General features: G+C 32.3%; 1 protein-coding gene across 1 annotated transcript in view; it reads right to left on the bottom strand.

The window, feature by feature from the left end:
• LOC110026422 (G patch domain-containing protein 11) overlaps positions 1-11,855 on the bottom strand; it is a 28,063-nt gene extending 16,208 nt beyond the window's left edge. The window contains exons 1-2 of the mRNA XM_020727353.1: positions 11,666-11,855; positions 11,047-11,592 (exon numbers count right to left, since the gene is read on the bottom strand). Coding sequence (XP_020583012.1) covers positions 11,047-11,592; positions 11,666-11,749 — 630 coding nt within the window. The 5' untranslated portion in view covers positions 11,750-11,855. The remainder of the gene's footprint in view (positions 1-11,046; positions 11,593-11,665) is intronic.
• Positions 11,856-16,372: the final 4,517 nt, after the last annotated feature.

Raw genomic sequence — 16,372 nt, 5'->3', positions numbered from 1 at the left:
ACCCTATTCACCACCATATCCAATATGGACTAATGATTTTGAATTACAATCAATCCTACAAAATTGCTGACTTTGAATGATGAGGTGCTCATAAATATAATTTGGACATGTGATGAATTTTACATATGAATTAATAGAAGCTTCTAATTTTTCTCAATCTTGAATGTTTGGCTGAAAGATGACTCATTCGAGAGCAGTGCAAAGAAGAACGTCAATTTCTATGGTAATGTCCTTGTACTGGCATGAAGCCTATACTTTTTGTATTGGTGATCTCTTACCTTCTTCTCTTCTATAAAATTCTATATTGGTTTTGCAACCAAGTTTGATTTAGTAAAATTCAGTACAATTAGGTTTCTTTTTGCAGTGTAAATATTAATCTACTTATAGTTTTTGGTGGTTCTCAATCTTTCACGAGATTTCTCTGACTTGAGTAAAAATTAAATTAATACGTGGCATGTATCTCAAATGTTTTTGAATTTATTAAATAGATGAGTTCTTGTTTATTTGGTTGCCTTTAAGAATATGCATTTCTAAATCTTACATATTAAGGCTTATGGTTGTATCATCATATCAACTAAAAGTGGGCCATTATAGCTAGGTCAAGAGAGAAATAATAAATGATACAAGTTAAATGAAGTTGTATATGTTATAAATCTTGGCAATCGCAACATTACTATGAATATATAAATCTAGGCTTGATAGGAGAGAAGAATCTTTAAGAATTTTCAGAGTAGACTGATGATTTTTTTTTTCTTGAAAAATTACAATAATTGTGAATCCCAAAGATTTGAACTTGTTAAATTAATATTAATAGGATAAGCTCAATCATTTTAATGAAGTGTTACTATGAAGTCTGTATAGGTTGATAAGAACGAAAATTTAAAGAAAAATATTTCTCAGTCAAAACTAAATAGATCAATTGCATGGCCAATTTAAAAATATTAAAAAAGTGATTATGATGTGTTTGAATATTCTGTAAAGTTTAGAAGTTAAATACAGTTTACCCTAGACAATTATGTTATCATAATCTATTTCACAAAAAACCATAAACTAGATTTTATACATTGCTTTAGAATTTAAAATATTATAATCATTATTTTAAGACCATCACACTTGTGATTAATAGCCCTAAGGAAAATCAATACCACCTCCTCTAAAACATGTCACATGCACACCAATATAAAAATCATGTATGGTTAAATCTCACCTTATGAAAGAAGCTGTAGCTCGTCAATATTTTCTAAAGATGTATTAGATGAAATAGATAAATTGCAGTTATAATATGAATCTATATATGTTGTCATTAAATCTAAATTTGCACCTATATTAGACAATGTAGACGTAACATTGAGAGCAAGATTTTCTCTGAACATGAACTTCTGATACAGACTGAAACTATGCTCAAATATGAAATTAACTCTATCATGTTTTTAAGCTATGAATAAATTAAGCAATCTAAAAATATAACTGTTGATGAGTTATCTTTAGATATTACTCTTACGATTAATGATGATACTCATATCAATTTATTTTTTGTATTTTGGTTTCTTACTATACCAATTGATGAAAGAATAATATAAATAAACATCAATAATTCAAAGATTTTGTTCATCTTCTGAAGCAATGGTTATTATGGCAGTCATTCCAATAATGATTCTTATATATTCATCCCTAAGCACACAGGCTACAGAATTCACGTAGCAGGATGTGATATTTTCAGTTGGTTCCTATAGAAGGGTGTAACATACACGACCATGGTTATCCTCTTGTTTGGTGTTAATCAATATTTTCTTTTCTCATTATGGAAGGAAGCAGGACTTGCACTAGATTACACACCACCTTATCCATTGTATCCAACATGAACTAGCAATTTGAAACCGTAATCAGTTTTTTCTGAAATTGTTGACTACGAAAGTAAATGAGGTAATTATAATGTAACCTGAGGTATGCAATGAGCTTTGGTTTCGACTCAATAATAAAACTTAGTTCCTTACATTTTTTGTGCTTATATGGACAATGATTCTTTCCAGTACAACAAAGGGTAACTAATAATGTTTGGGAGAAGTCACGTCCATGCATTAGCTTGAGCCATGAACTTTTGTGTCAGGAATTACTTGTATTTTTTTTTTTTCCTTTTACATAGTTTAGCCAGAATTAGCCAGAAATGAGAGGTATTTGAAGAAGTAATGTATTGCCCTTCAACAAAAAGAGGCCACTAACTTATGAAAAAGGGTTGATGGAATTGTGTTCACGGAAAAGAACTCTATTCAGCAAAGTTGTTATGGTGATAAAACTTCAAATGGAATTTTGCAAATTCGAAAAAAGTTTATAATGTTGTTGCTTGTAAAAACCAAAGCTAATTGTTGCATGGTATCTAGGATGAAAATTTACATTGATTATTCCTTGGTAAAGTGGTTATCTTTTCCTTGTAAATTTAATATAGCACACCGAGCCATAATCAGGTTCAGATATTCTCTATTCTCACGAAAATGGAAGAGCATGGAGATTCTAGCATGCATCGTCAACCTCCTATATTTCTCTCTTCCGTTAAATGATGCATGTTTTAGATGAAATGTCCAGTAACGGTGCAAATGAGGAGATAAGGCCTAGGTTTTCTCTCTCTTCCAATTTCTAATATTAAAAAAACCTGTCATTAAAGGGAAATTTGAGTTTATATGACCATGATAGCCGTAATAAGAGATCACACTTTTTTTTTAAAGTATTTCTGAAATTTCTTTTGTAGGAAATTACCACTCCTATATTCTATAGGAATGCTTATTGAAGCCCACTAACAATTAAATTTATTTGAACAAAATCCAAACAATGTTTGAATTAATATGTAAATAAATTCCAAATAAATTTATGATTCTATTCACACAACATTCAAATAAGATACAAAAAATGTTTAAAATAAGATTTGAATAAAAATCTTGTAAAATTCTAACTCATTTAATTAAGGTTTGAAAATGACCCAAACAAGTTACAACACAACAAACTTTTGATATAACAAAATGCAATCACGATAACTAGAACATAATAGAATATGTTTGATAAATACGGTTGCAATCACAACAACTATAATATATGTTTGGTAAAGCAAATCACTATCACAATTTTTATAGTAGAGCACTGCAAAATATCCGTTTGGTACAGCAGAATGCAATCACAATATCCACAACACAGTAGATACAAACTCCATACAACAGAGTAAAATCACAACAGTAATAACACACTAGATTAACTTTAATATATTATACTGCAATCACAACGACTATAACACAAAATAATAAAAGTTAGATATAGTTGAGTAAAAGGAATTAAATGTACATCATTTACTAAACAAAATTAAATAGCTAAAAAGAATTAAAATTACATCATTTGCTTTAAACCTAATTGAATAATTCAATAGTTTTCGTTATCTATCAATGAACTTATAAATATACACTCTTATAAAATAAATATTCACAAAATGAATTTCTGTAGAATGGTATGTGATTATGTATAATTTCCAAAAAAAAAAAAATCGTCATTCGTCATCAAAGTCATATAGATATATAGATAATGTATTGTATTGCGTATACTTCGTGATCTATGCAACAAATAAGACATTCTTATTAAATTTCAAATGGCTACCGTCTTAGTTAACTCATCTATGTCGGCCATCTGCCACTTTCAAGAAAATTTGGATGAGAAAATTCTCTGCTTGTTGTTAAATAATCCTATCTCTTCAATAATCCAAAAAGCAATTGCAAAATGAATATAAGATTTTTGGTAGCGTCATAATTGCTCTCTAATTTCATAGCATAAAGTAACTGTGTTGCAAGAACTAAAATTACAATGAGCAATAATATAATTATATTGTTAAACATTAATTGAATCAACCGAATAATTGAGTAATTACCCTACTATCTAACCACATCGTGGGCATATTTAATTGTGGAGACCACTCTGAGTTTTTATTGCCCACACTTATCTTCCTCTCTCTAGAGTTGGTTTCCAATTATATCAATCAAATTTTAAGGAAAGGCAACCGCACTTTATTAATCAGGTGAAATGGATCAAAGATGCATTAATCTATCCGCATATAACTCTTACCTGATGGATTTGTGAAATCCCCTATTAAATATTCCATATTCTCCTTCTTTGATATCTATTAACTTAAAAACATTCCTAAGCACAATTAGCAGAAATGAGCTAGCATACCAAGCCTCTTTTGCCACATCGTTATTACACACAATAACAAGAGATAGGCTAAGTTCTCTGCCTCCTGCATGACAACACTTTCACTCTCAAATGGAATAAAAAAACCAGTCGCAAGAACCTTCATGCCTCTTTTGCCACATCGTTGCAAGCACCTCCTTTTCTTTTGTTCGCCTTCATCTCTCTATCTATACAAAATATTGGAAAAAATTGCTTGGAGCATCAGACTTTTACTCTAACCTTAGTCCTCAACAGATTATTCTCTAATCAGAGCCCGTTGTTCCTTAGCTCTCTAGCTATAAAAACTGCTTCAACTAATTAAAAAAGAATGGGATGACTAGCACTTGGTTTCTCTTCAACTCTTCCTCTTGCTTTTTCGCAATATAATCACCACACTTGCCTATAAAATTTATGGTGATCACCTTCTTCCTAACAACTCTAACCGAAGTAGCTGAGAAGAAGCGTGAACAGGACTTCAAGAAGTCCTCTTCATTAGCGCTATGCATCCATCTAGAGTTAACAATCAGCAACAAAAAATAATTTTAAGTATCATTGAAAGTTGATTTATAATAATAATAAACATAAATTAACACTTAAAACACAATAATTATATATAAAATATTATTATTCATTAAGAATAACAAAATATCTCTGTCGAATTGAGCTTTGTTACTCGTTTAGCCTATCATCATTATGTTAAAGAAAATTGTCAAAATGGTCTCATAACTCTTTGTAGGAGGTTATTTTAATTTAGGAGGTCATTTTAATCTCAGAGTCTATAGCAGAAAGAAAAATAAAATTTCAAACAAGTTTAAGAATAATCTAAACTCAATTCAAATAAAATTTAAATATGATTAACAAGAATTTATCTAAAAGAGAAATATATTAATTTGATAATGGTATGACTACATAAAAAAAAACATTTACAAAGAAATTCTATAATAGAAAAAAAAATACTACAGCACAAAAAATAATCACAAATTATTCATTTGGACCGTCTAGCAAGACGCCTAGAAAAAAAAGTGAGTGGCGATAGATTTTCTTTCGATTTGTTGTCCATTATGATATAAAAAACATAAAATCTATTATCGATTGAAGAGTTGACATTCTAAATACTCCAATCAAAATTGAAAACATACCATGATAATTAATCGACATTTTGTTAAAAAAAAAAAAAAGATTGGGGCATTCAAAAATTTTGAAATTTTGAAATGATATTCTCCATGATAATATCAACAATTAATGAAGTGTCCTCACCTAGAGGCTAGCACGAACAAAAACGAGTCACTATCTTTATAAGAGAATTTGATCTTTGTTGTAGGTTTTAACAACAAACCTGTAAAAGTTTTCCACCAGAAAGTTGGAATGCTCATTATAAGTATCAGGTGGAAAATCTCGCTCTGAAATTTAAGATTTCTCATCTCAAGATGACCTTAAAAACATTCAGATAATTTATACTTTTTGAACAGATATGGTAAGAGCAGTACAATAGAATATTTTTATAATCCCTCATCTCCTGATATCAAGATGATGAATATTTAAACCACATCTTCTTAGTAAAAATATATGTAACAACCAGTTCCACAAAAATTCTAACCATAAAGGGCCTAAAAAACAAGTTGTCACAACGTTACCTATATAAATGCTTTCTTAAAATAGAAGCCAAGAAAAATAAAGTACATTGCTCAAGTAATGCAAATGAAGCTATGGAATAAAATACAAACAAGAGCGACAAGGGGCTCCACAAAGTAATTAAAATAGATGGATAATTTTAACATATGAATCGAAAAGCCACAAATATAGTATGAACACCATCAAAATAGTCTTATATAATATGCTTCTAAGAGAAGCATTATAATGACATCCTAAATATCAATTTCAATGGGATAGTCAACCGTCAATTATAAATGAAACATGAACTTATATATTATCACCATACTAGAACAACCCATGAAGAATTTATCTATAAATAAGAAGACAAGCAGCATAGCAAGCACACAGTTTTTTCCATTGAAAAAGAGAAGAAAAAGCTCGCCTTTAAAAGATGATAGCTGTTGACTTGTTAAATTCTGGTGAAACAGAAATGAAAAATTGTTATGTGAAATGGAGAAAAAATCCATAGCATTTGAATCATGAACAACATTCACAAAAGAACCACCAGAGAGGAAATAAGAGGAAGTGCCTGAGAATAGTTGAGGATCACCTAGAAGGTCAACCAAGACCCTGAGAGAAGTAATTGCACGTGGAGGTGGGATCCAAAGAAACTATGATGAAAATAGAAATGCAAAGGATCGCCTATAATTGATAATGAGAGAGAACGAGCTGGACCATAAACACAAGAGCAAAAATCTATCATCGATGTAGAGCAGAAGAAGGCGGTGTAACAAGGGCTGCTCAAAGTGCTAAAGAAATCAAAAGCAGATGAGACTTCGATGTCATGAGTTAGCATAACTTCAAACACAATCTACCAATATAAACAAAAGACAAGAAAGCCCTCAATAGAGGCAAATGTGTGTACAAGAAAAACACCCGAGATGAAAGCAAAGAGATCCACAGCCACAGATAAAACAAAGTAGTAGTGCAAAACATCCCCACAAAAGTAGAACAAAAATGCCCTAGCAACAGCACAAAATAAAGTACACGACTGGTATGGAACATGATTAATACATGTAAAAAAAAATTATCAAGATTCAAAACCCCTATTATAAGTTCAAGCCTTTTCTTTCTTAGCTCAGTTTCTCCTATAATGTTCTTCCTCTTATAAATATAATCATCAGCAAAGAATGCACTAAAATCAAAAATAGCCAAAAGTATAACATCATTAATCATGAACAAGTGGCAGTTGGAAAGTTGAGAGCATCATTGTGAAGCTATGTTGCAAACCAATCACACAAACTTTGAGTAGTTGGAAACACGAAAAAAGGTATTGAGATGAAAAATGTTAGAGCGGTGCCATTATTCAAAAGTTCATGTTAGTTTTCTTTAGATAGTTAAAGATTTATATTTTAGTATCATAGGAGCATTTTGCTCTTGAATCTACTTTTTGGCATATTTCTCTAAATAATGAAACAACTGAGATATTTGGTGAAGTAGGGCTCTTATCAGTCATACAAAGTCAAATTACCCTCTTTAAATTCCATGCTGAGAAATCTAACAATTCATAAAAAAAGGCCAACATTGTGTGCTCGGATAGAAATGAGCAATCAAATTAAAGACCTGTAGCGGGGAAAACTTAACCAGCCATTAGATCACCACTTCTACTAGTAACCACTCAATATTAGCTTTTAAGATAAATAATTAAGAATTTATTCATCTCTAACTATTCAATTAAAAAGCTCATAACAAAATAAGTCCAATAAAAATGAAAAAATTCTGAATATTTAATTTAATTTAGGCCAATAGTAAATTATAAAAATATGATCTATTATAAGTAGAAAGAAAATCCTAAACAATATTACTAATAGCAAATAAATATTGGACAACCCAATTTAAAGCAAAATTCATAATCAAATGAAGCCGAAAATTTAACTTTATATAATCAACCAATGATAAGAGCATAAATTATCGTATTAAACAACATCATAAATCAGTTCCATCTAGTCATTGACAAATACATATGGTAAATATTTTTAATATCGTTGAGCTTCTATAATATACAAAATAGTCTACTAATTTACGGATAAAACTTTCGTTCTCAAATTTAAAAGGCATAAGAGCAAACTTCAGCCCGTATATATTCTCACCACTTTACACGTACATTGAATGATTTTGTCATTAAAACATTACCTTTTTATTTAGTGCTAAAATATTTCCTATTATGACATTTCAACTTAAGAATACATACTATTATAAAAAAATGTTTAAATAACTAGAATGTAAAAAAACTTTAAAAAAAATAACCTGTAAAATTTTATATTTGAAAAAAAAATATCATAACTATGTTCTATGGTGCCAGGCATACTTGATTAAATTTATTTTTGCTCGTGTTAATTAATATAATTACAACTATACTATTGTGAGAAATACAAGTAATTTTTTTATTTCTATATATCTACCAATTTCGATTAATATCCAACAACCCACATAAAATTCTATTTTTTTATTTATTTTAAAATATATCCTTTAATAAGGGGAGCAACACATAAAATTAAGATTAATTAAATGTCATTGATATAACAAAATGAGCTTAAAGTTTTTTTTTTATTATTTATTTTACATCTAACACTCTTTATTGATAATAAAAATATCATGTTGTTCAACTATATAATTTATAAAGGTATTATTGCTTGTTAGTATAAAAGAGAGAAAAAATAGAGAAAGAGGAAGGATTTACATGCATATTATAAAATTCTTATCTATTTACATGTCTAACTCAATCTTTATACTTATATAACATATTAATCTCTAAATCATATAAAAAATTCACTAATATTAATTTACCTAAAGTGAAACACACATTTAATATATATGTTTAAACATGATTTAGACAATAATATTTCATACAAATAAATAAAAAAACTTAAATATTAGATAGGCAAGTGTTGAATCATGATTTGTCGGTAAATCACAATCAAGAAATAAAGTGTAAGACATGAGAGAGGGAGGGAGAGAGAGTGATATGAACAATGGTGAACAGTAACCTAGGCACCGCATTGACCTTTCCCGACCTTTTTGGCTAAGGTTGTGTGCCTCTCCTTCATAGAGTGCTCCCCTATTTATAGAGGAAGGGGGATGACTATGTTTAATTATATTCGCGCCTCTACTTTAATGGAGGTTGTATAGGTTATTGTAGATATTTTACATATGTAGGCTTAGAGCTGGTTGTTCTATGACTCAGCTGGCTAGACTGGAAAGCCCTTGGACAGGCGTTGTCGGTCGTCTAAGCTAGAGAGGTCAATCGGTCGGCCAAGTCTGGTAAAACTGCCGGCCAGCTAGGCTGTAGAAATTGCAGGTCAGCTGACCTTCTACTGGTCGGGGGTCAATAAGACTGATATGCAAGGTTTAAAAAACCGAACCGAACCAACCGGTTAAACTGTGAACCGACAGATGGTCCATTTTTGGGCATGTTAGAAATCATTTCTGCATTAGACTAGCCATAACAAGACTAAATTGTCGATTCAACTGGAGAACTGTTAAATTGGGCTCTATTTAAATGAACCGCTTTTATATTTATTTATTTATTTATTTTTGGAAATCCATTTCCAAGGATTTGAAATTTTGAGATATGCAGTTTTTGCTTGGGAAAGCCATTGAAAGCTAAGTCTTCATTTTATAGACTATGAAGAATTTCTTAAGGCAAAACTATCGATGTGAGACTAAAGGTAGCTAGGAGAACTTCTATATATATTTTTAGGAATATTTACACGCATACCACTCAAATCTTATTTATTTACATATCTAACACCAAAACTTTTGTATTTTTTTTATATTTTTAGGAATATTTACCTGCATACAACTCAAATCTTATTATTTACATATCTAATGCCTAAACTTTTGCATTTTTTATATTTTTAGAAATATTTACATGCATACCATTCACATCTTATTTATTTATATATCTAACACCTAAACATGTATTTTTTATAAATATAACTGTTAAATAATTTTTAAAAATAAAAAATTTTAGCATTTACATGCATACCAATCAAATCTTATTTATTTACATATCTAACACCTAAACGTGTATTTTTTATATTTTTAGGAATATTTACATGCATACCACTCAAATCATATTTATTTACATATCTAACACCAAAACTTGTATTTTTTTATATTTTTAAGAATATTTACATGTATATCACTAAAATCTTATTTATTTATATATCTAAAGCCTAAATTTGTATTTTTTATAAATGCACCACATAAATAAGTTTTAAAGATAAAAAAGTTTAGCATTTGTTTGATACATATTAAAAATTAATATAAAAACATATAAATAAATATTATTATTTAATTATTTAATTTTTTCGAGTCAAACAAGCCGAACACAAACAAACAATTATTTATTCGTGTTCGGCTCGTTTATAAATCAAGTCCAAGAATGTTTGTAATATTATTGTATTATTTATATCATATTTAATTAATTTATATATTTATTATATCATCCAGTCCAATCCCAGTCGAACCAATAAACCTTGAATCTTTCCTTTTTCCGGTGTGATGTCCGATCCGATTTTCACAACCTTGTTGATATAATCAACTAACTCTTGCTGATCAATTGGCCTAACACGGTCGTCAGCCCTCGATCTTTATCGAGAAACCCTTGTCGGCAGAGAGAAGCGACGCTAAGCTGTCAGACAGAAGGTGAATCGTCGTAATCTGACAGGTAGTCTGCCTTTAGACAAAGAAATCCTGGGAAATGGCTAGGACTTATCTTGTTAGCTCTTGATGATATTTGGGGAGATTGATTGTTGCCGTTGATATAGCTAAGAGATCTGAGAGATCTGCCTTTTCCTCGAGTTGACTTTATCATAGTGCTAGGCTCACCCTTGTGTCTCGCCACTCGGCTCAAACTATTTGGTCGCCTTTGTGACGATTGGCTAGGTACAGTTCACCAGGTTGAATGTCTAGACCTCTGAGCCTTCTATTGGTGGGCACTCCTTTGACATTAGTTATTCTATCTATGCCGTTAGATCTCCTCGAGATTCTTGTTGGTACTTTTTCCGTGTACCATGAGAATCTAAAAATTGTATGATATGTATACTTATATCAATTTATTGTGACTTTATATTCTTCGAACAATGAGTTACACGGTATATAATTACTCGATGGAAAAATAAATAGACTTCAAAGCAAGCAATCAAAATCAAGAAAATATCAAAAAAAAAAAAAGGTGTATATAAATACCTCTTCTGTTATCACCACTTCCTCCTCTGCCTCATCGGATTTTTCGTCCCCACCCTCCTCATCTTTCTTAGCCTCCAAAACCTCCTTGTTCTCCAGCTGCGCCAGCGCAGCCTCTGCCTTTCGGTAATCACCAACAACCTTCTTCTCCCTCCACTGCGTTCTCTGCCTCGACCCAAACTCCGCCATCATATTCTCCTCTCTCACCCTCACCATCTCCGCCGCTTCCGTCTCCTTCCTCGACGCCGCTTCCTCTGGCGTCTCCCTACCAATCCCGGCCCTCGATCGCCGGATATAAAGCCCAACGGGTTCCGCCATACCGCAACCCTCTTTCCCCAACGCGGTGCCTGGCTTGTACCCCATCTGTCGCAGCATTCGAAACCCTAGGTTAGATTCTGGGATCGAGGCATCGAGGCGGGCCTTGGTCTGCTCGTCCTCCTCGCGCTGCTTCCGCTCCTTTTCAAATTTCCGATGCTCCTGCCAGGATAGGGTCTTAGGCCGCTTTAGCTTTGGGGCAAAGGGAGGTTCGTTTGGCTTCGAGATAAATTTCTGCGAAAGAAGCGAGTGGCTGCTGATAAGTTTGGAGAACCAAGTGTTTGGTTTGGGTTCTAGGGAAGGATACCTTTTTTGATGAAGAGGAGTCTTCGGGTGGGAGAAAGAGGGAGATGTCGCCCATGTAGTCGTCGTCCTCTTCTCCTTCAGCCATTGGTGTTGCAGAGGAGGATCTGAAAGCAAAACTTAATGCGGCACAATTTATATCGTTGTTTCTCGAATGAGGATTTCCTCTTAAAATAGAAAAAAAATTATATAAGAGAGAGAGAAGAAGAACAATTCATTGTGAGCGCTTATTCATAAAATAATTCTTTTATTTATAGAGAGCAAAATAGAAAATAATTATATTATCTTTTTTATATGCTTTAAATAGGTATATCGTGGGTACTTTGCATGTGTAAGTATGTCGTTTGATTACTTTCAGAGTACTTAACCAGTTAGTCTTAGTCAGCTTCGAGTCAGCATGATTAGTTCGATCAGCTGAGGTTGGTCGGTAGGTCGGTTGATACGTCCTGACTGTCGATCCATGGTCATTGATGAGAAATTTTTGGGGCGTCAATTGGATGGTTGAGGATACCATGAAACTGGATCTTTCATTGGATTGGTTACGCACGAGGGATGGTTGATACATTTAGTCACCTTTTTCTGTAAAGGTCGACTCATATGTTCTTTCGCCTCGCATATGGTCGAATGACTCGGGCTTGGGTTATCTGGCCGTCTTTTTGTCCACCTCACGGCTCAATCGGCTTTGGTTTTGCTGACTTGGCTCGGAAAACTTTACTCGATCAGACAAATAGGCCTTAAGATTTTCTATTAGTGGGACCTCATTCATTATACTTTTCTCGTCTAGATCGTTGGATTTAGGACTAGAAATGAACCGAACATGAGCGAACAGAACTCGTGTTCATATTTGGTTCGTTTTAAATTAAATCTATTTGAATTAGGCTCGTGTTCGAAATTGTTTGTGAAATGTGTGTTCATATTTGATTCGATTTGTTTGAATTTAATTTGAATTATTCGTATAGTTCAACTAGTTTGACTTAATCGAATTGCTCGTATTCAGTTTGAAATGAGCTAAAAATTTTTAAGAAAATAAAATTAATTATCTATTAAAAAATTATCAAAAATAGGTGGAGAACTATCTGAGATAATTTAGAATTAAAAATTATTTTTTATAATAATTTGATAAATTTTATATTTTAAATTTTTTTATCAAATATAACATAAAATTTTACTATGAAATTTTATAATTATATTAATTAATTATTATTTATTTATTTCGAACCGAACACGATCGAACAATTTGTTCGTGTTCGGTTTGTTTATAATCGAACTAAAAAAACTTATTCGTGTTTGGTTTGCTTGTTTAACGAACGAATCGAGCGCGAACTACTTATTGAGTCAAACACGAGCTATTCGTGAATGACGAGTTTTTTTGAAATCTCTAGTTAGATCTCCTTAAGACAAGTGTTGACATATTTTTTATGTACATATTTTAGTTACATAATTTTCTTCTTTAAATGACACTGCAATAATAATGAGATAATTATAAAAAAAAGAAACTAATATTGCTAGTCTCTCCAAATACAAGTCAAAAAATAGTTTAAGTAAGAATGAGTGGTGATTTTAAAAGATTTTTTAAAGCTGATTACTAAATGGGGCTAAGAAAACTGATAAACTGAGTTTGAGCTGTTATCGCCTAACTTGAGGCTTACACCACCCATGTCTCGGTCACTTGATTAAGCCGTCGCATTGGATGGGCCGCACCTTACACTATACATATTGATGAATCTTGTCACAATCTTTGTGGGTGATCTTATCGTAGTCTTGGCAAGGAAAACTGTTCAAACTTGTTGTTAGTGTGATTAGTACGCTACACACCACAAATATTGTCACTAATGGGCATGAACTTTTATTGCCAAAGTTTGACCCATTTCAAGGTATGAGACATATTCTTATGATGCATTGGTATTACAGGTTGGATAATCGAGTAAGTTCCAAAAGTGTAGACCACTTTCCTTTTACTTTTTGGAAACTTGTTTGAGTGGTAAGTTTCCCCAGTGTTTTGTGGCAAACTATATATACATATATATATATATATATATATTTCATCCCTAAACTTTCTTTAGGGAGTTGCTTGTCTAGTTACATCCAGGCGGTTGAGTGGAGGTGGCCGAGCATATGTGGTCGAGTTGATGTAGTTGAATGCTGAAGATTGAGTGTCGACAGCGGTCAACTCACTCGACTGAACTGGATCGATCATCTAGGTCGGGTTGATCGTCCCTTTGGATCGGTCATCCAGGCCATGTCGATCATCTCTCTGGTTCGGTCATCCAGGCTAAGTTGGTCGTTAAGCTGGGTCTGTCGTCCAGACTAGGTCAATTAGGACCTGGCTTGGCCAAACTGGAGCTAACCCGACCAAACTTAATCCTTAGTTATTCTCCTTGTGTTGCTCATTTTTTTTGTTAAGACGATATGATTACACTCACTTCATCTTTTAAGATATTTAATTATGATTTGTTCATAAATCATACCCAATGAATGCAGTGTAAGTAAAGAGTGATAAAGAGAACAAAATAATAATTTGTAATCCATCAGGTATTATTTATAAAATGATTCTTTTATTTATATAGGATAGGGCACAAAATGATGATAATACAATTGTGTTATCGTTTTAAAAGGGTATGAACTAAAGTATTTTTGGTATTTTACTTGCATAAACTGTCGTCTAGCTACTTTCTGACTTGGCCGACTCAATTTAGACGGTTCCGGGTTGGCAAAATCAGTTCAGCATGCTAAACTAAGTCAATATAGGTCAACCAGCTGACACGACCTTGTTGTCGATCCTTAGTCATTGATGAGAAACTTCTAGGGCATTCCTTGGATGGTCTGAGATACAGTGGAATCAGACCTTCCCTTGGATCGGTTCCGCTCAAGGGTTGGCTGTCGCATCTGGTCAACTTTTCTTGTAACCGTCAGCTTTGATTTTCTTTCACCTCTCATTTGCTCCAATGAGTTAGGCTTGTGTTATTTGCATGTCTTTTTGTTCGCATCGTGGCTTATTTGGCTTTAACCTTACTAGCTTGGCTTAAACAACTTCACTCGATTGAACAAATAGTCCTCACGATCTTCTTTTGGCGGGCCCTCAGTCGCACTCTTCCATTTTGGACTCTTAGAACTCATTAAGACTAGTGTTGACTGACACATTTTCTATGTACAAATACATATACATAATTCTTAAAAATTTAACCCCTAGTTTTTATTTTTGTATTTACAACACATAAAATTTTTTATCTCTCATTAAAATTTTACTATCACTATTTTTTTTAAGATAAAATACTCATTTTCATGCATAAATAAAATCTTATAAATATAAAAAAAAAAATCAAATTTAGGAGTTAAATATTTAATTTATATAAGAAATTTACACATATAGATAAAAGAATGGAACTTCATAAAATTATAAACGTTTTTTTATGTAAGAAATTTATAAAGATAAAAGTATAAGATATGACCAAATTAAAACAGTGCAGTATATTACTCATTAATTACAGGAGTCAATCATTTCACTGCCCTAATAGAGTAGAAAATTTGAAGCACGAATTTACGATTTGATCTAAAATAAGAGTAGTGTAAAATAAATTTCAGGCATCAATGTTCATTGTCGGTCGATAAAGTGTGTGTCGACATAAGTTGACAATGGTTTACAGTGATCTGGTGATGAAGGATGTCAATGTTGATTATTGGTCGAAGGAAGTGTTCGAGTGATAGTTAACTTCAATGTAATTTGACATGAGGGATGCCAATTTTGGGGTTAATTGGCAGCCAACAACCGTAGATGAGAGGATGTTGGTGCTGATTGACAACAATCACATGAGAATTAGCATCGATGTAGATTAAAGAGTATAGCTAAAATATTCTTTACAATAACTAGTTTCACCCCAAAAAAGTCTGTTAATCTCTCTCTCTCTCTCTCTCTCTCTCTCTCTCTCTCTCTCTCTCTCTCTCTCTCTCTCTCTCTCTCTCTCTCTCTCTCTCACACACACACACACACACACCCACCATTATACAACATGTAACTCTAAGGTCACTTTACCAACCTGGTATCAAAGCCTACGACCAAACAACTACACTCAAAAACAAAAAAGTTGCTCCACACAAAAATGGTTCCTCTCTTTAATATATAAAAACAGTGAAGTTTTTAAAAAATATATAGTAGACTAAAAAATAGTTTTAGTATACACAATGTTAATTTAAATAATAATTTACACAAATATTTTAAAAATAAAACTATTTATTTCTAGCCATGCTCCGAACAACACATTACATTGAAATGAGCTAAAGTAAAATAAAAAATATACTAAAAAGAATGTTTGGGATTATCTTTTGTTTTTTTTATTTTTCATTTTTATAAAAAAGAGAAAACAAACAAAAAAATACTGTGCTTATCTGTTTTTTGTTTTGTTTTTCTCTTTTTTTTTTTCTTTTTTTTTTTTTTTTTTTTGGGTAAAACCTTTTTTTTTTTATTTTTAAATATCAAATGCAGAAAAAAAAAATATTTTTGTCTGTTTTAAAAACACAAAAATAACCATTCGCCTAGCCTGCCTCCGCCGCTGCCAACCGCCACAGCCACCACCCACCGCATTGCCGCCCTCCAACCGCCCCCCTCTCGCTGCCTCTGCTGGCCCCCACCGTTGTTGCTATCGCCACAGTCGTCGCTGTCACCGCCGCTAGCTGTCAATCTCCACACGTCATCTGTCGGTCACCACCCCCATCT

This window comes from Phalaenopsis equestris, unplaced genomic scaffold, assembly GCF_001263595.1.
Source record: "Phalaenopsis equestris unplaced genomic scaffold, ASM126359v1 Scaffold000002, whole genome shotgun sequence".
Taxonomy (NCBI): domain Eukaryota; kingdom Viridiplantae; phylum Streptophyta; class Magnoliopsida; order Asparagales; family Orchidaceae; genus Phalaenopsis; species Phalaenopsis equestris.
The sequence above is the reverse complement of the archived record's forward strand: the minus strand, read 5'-3'. Positions and strand labels throughout refer to the sequence as shown.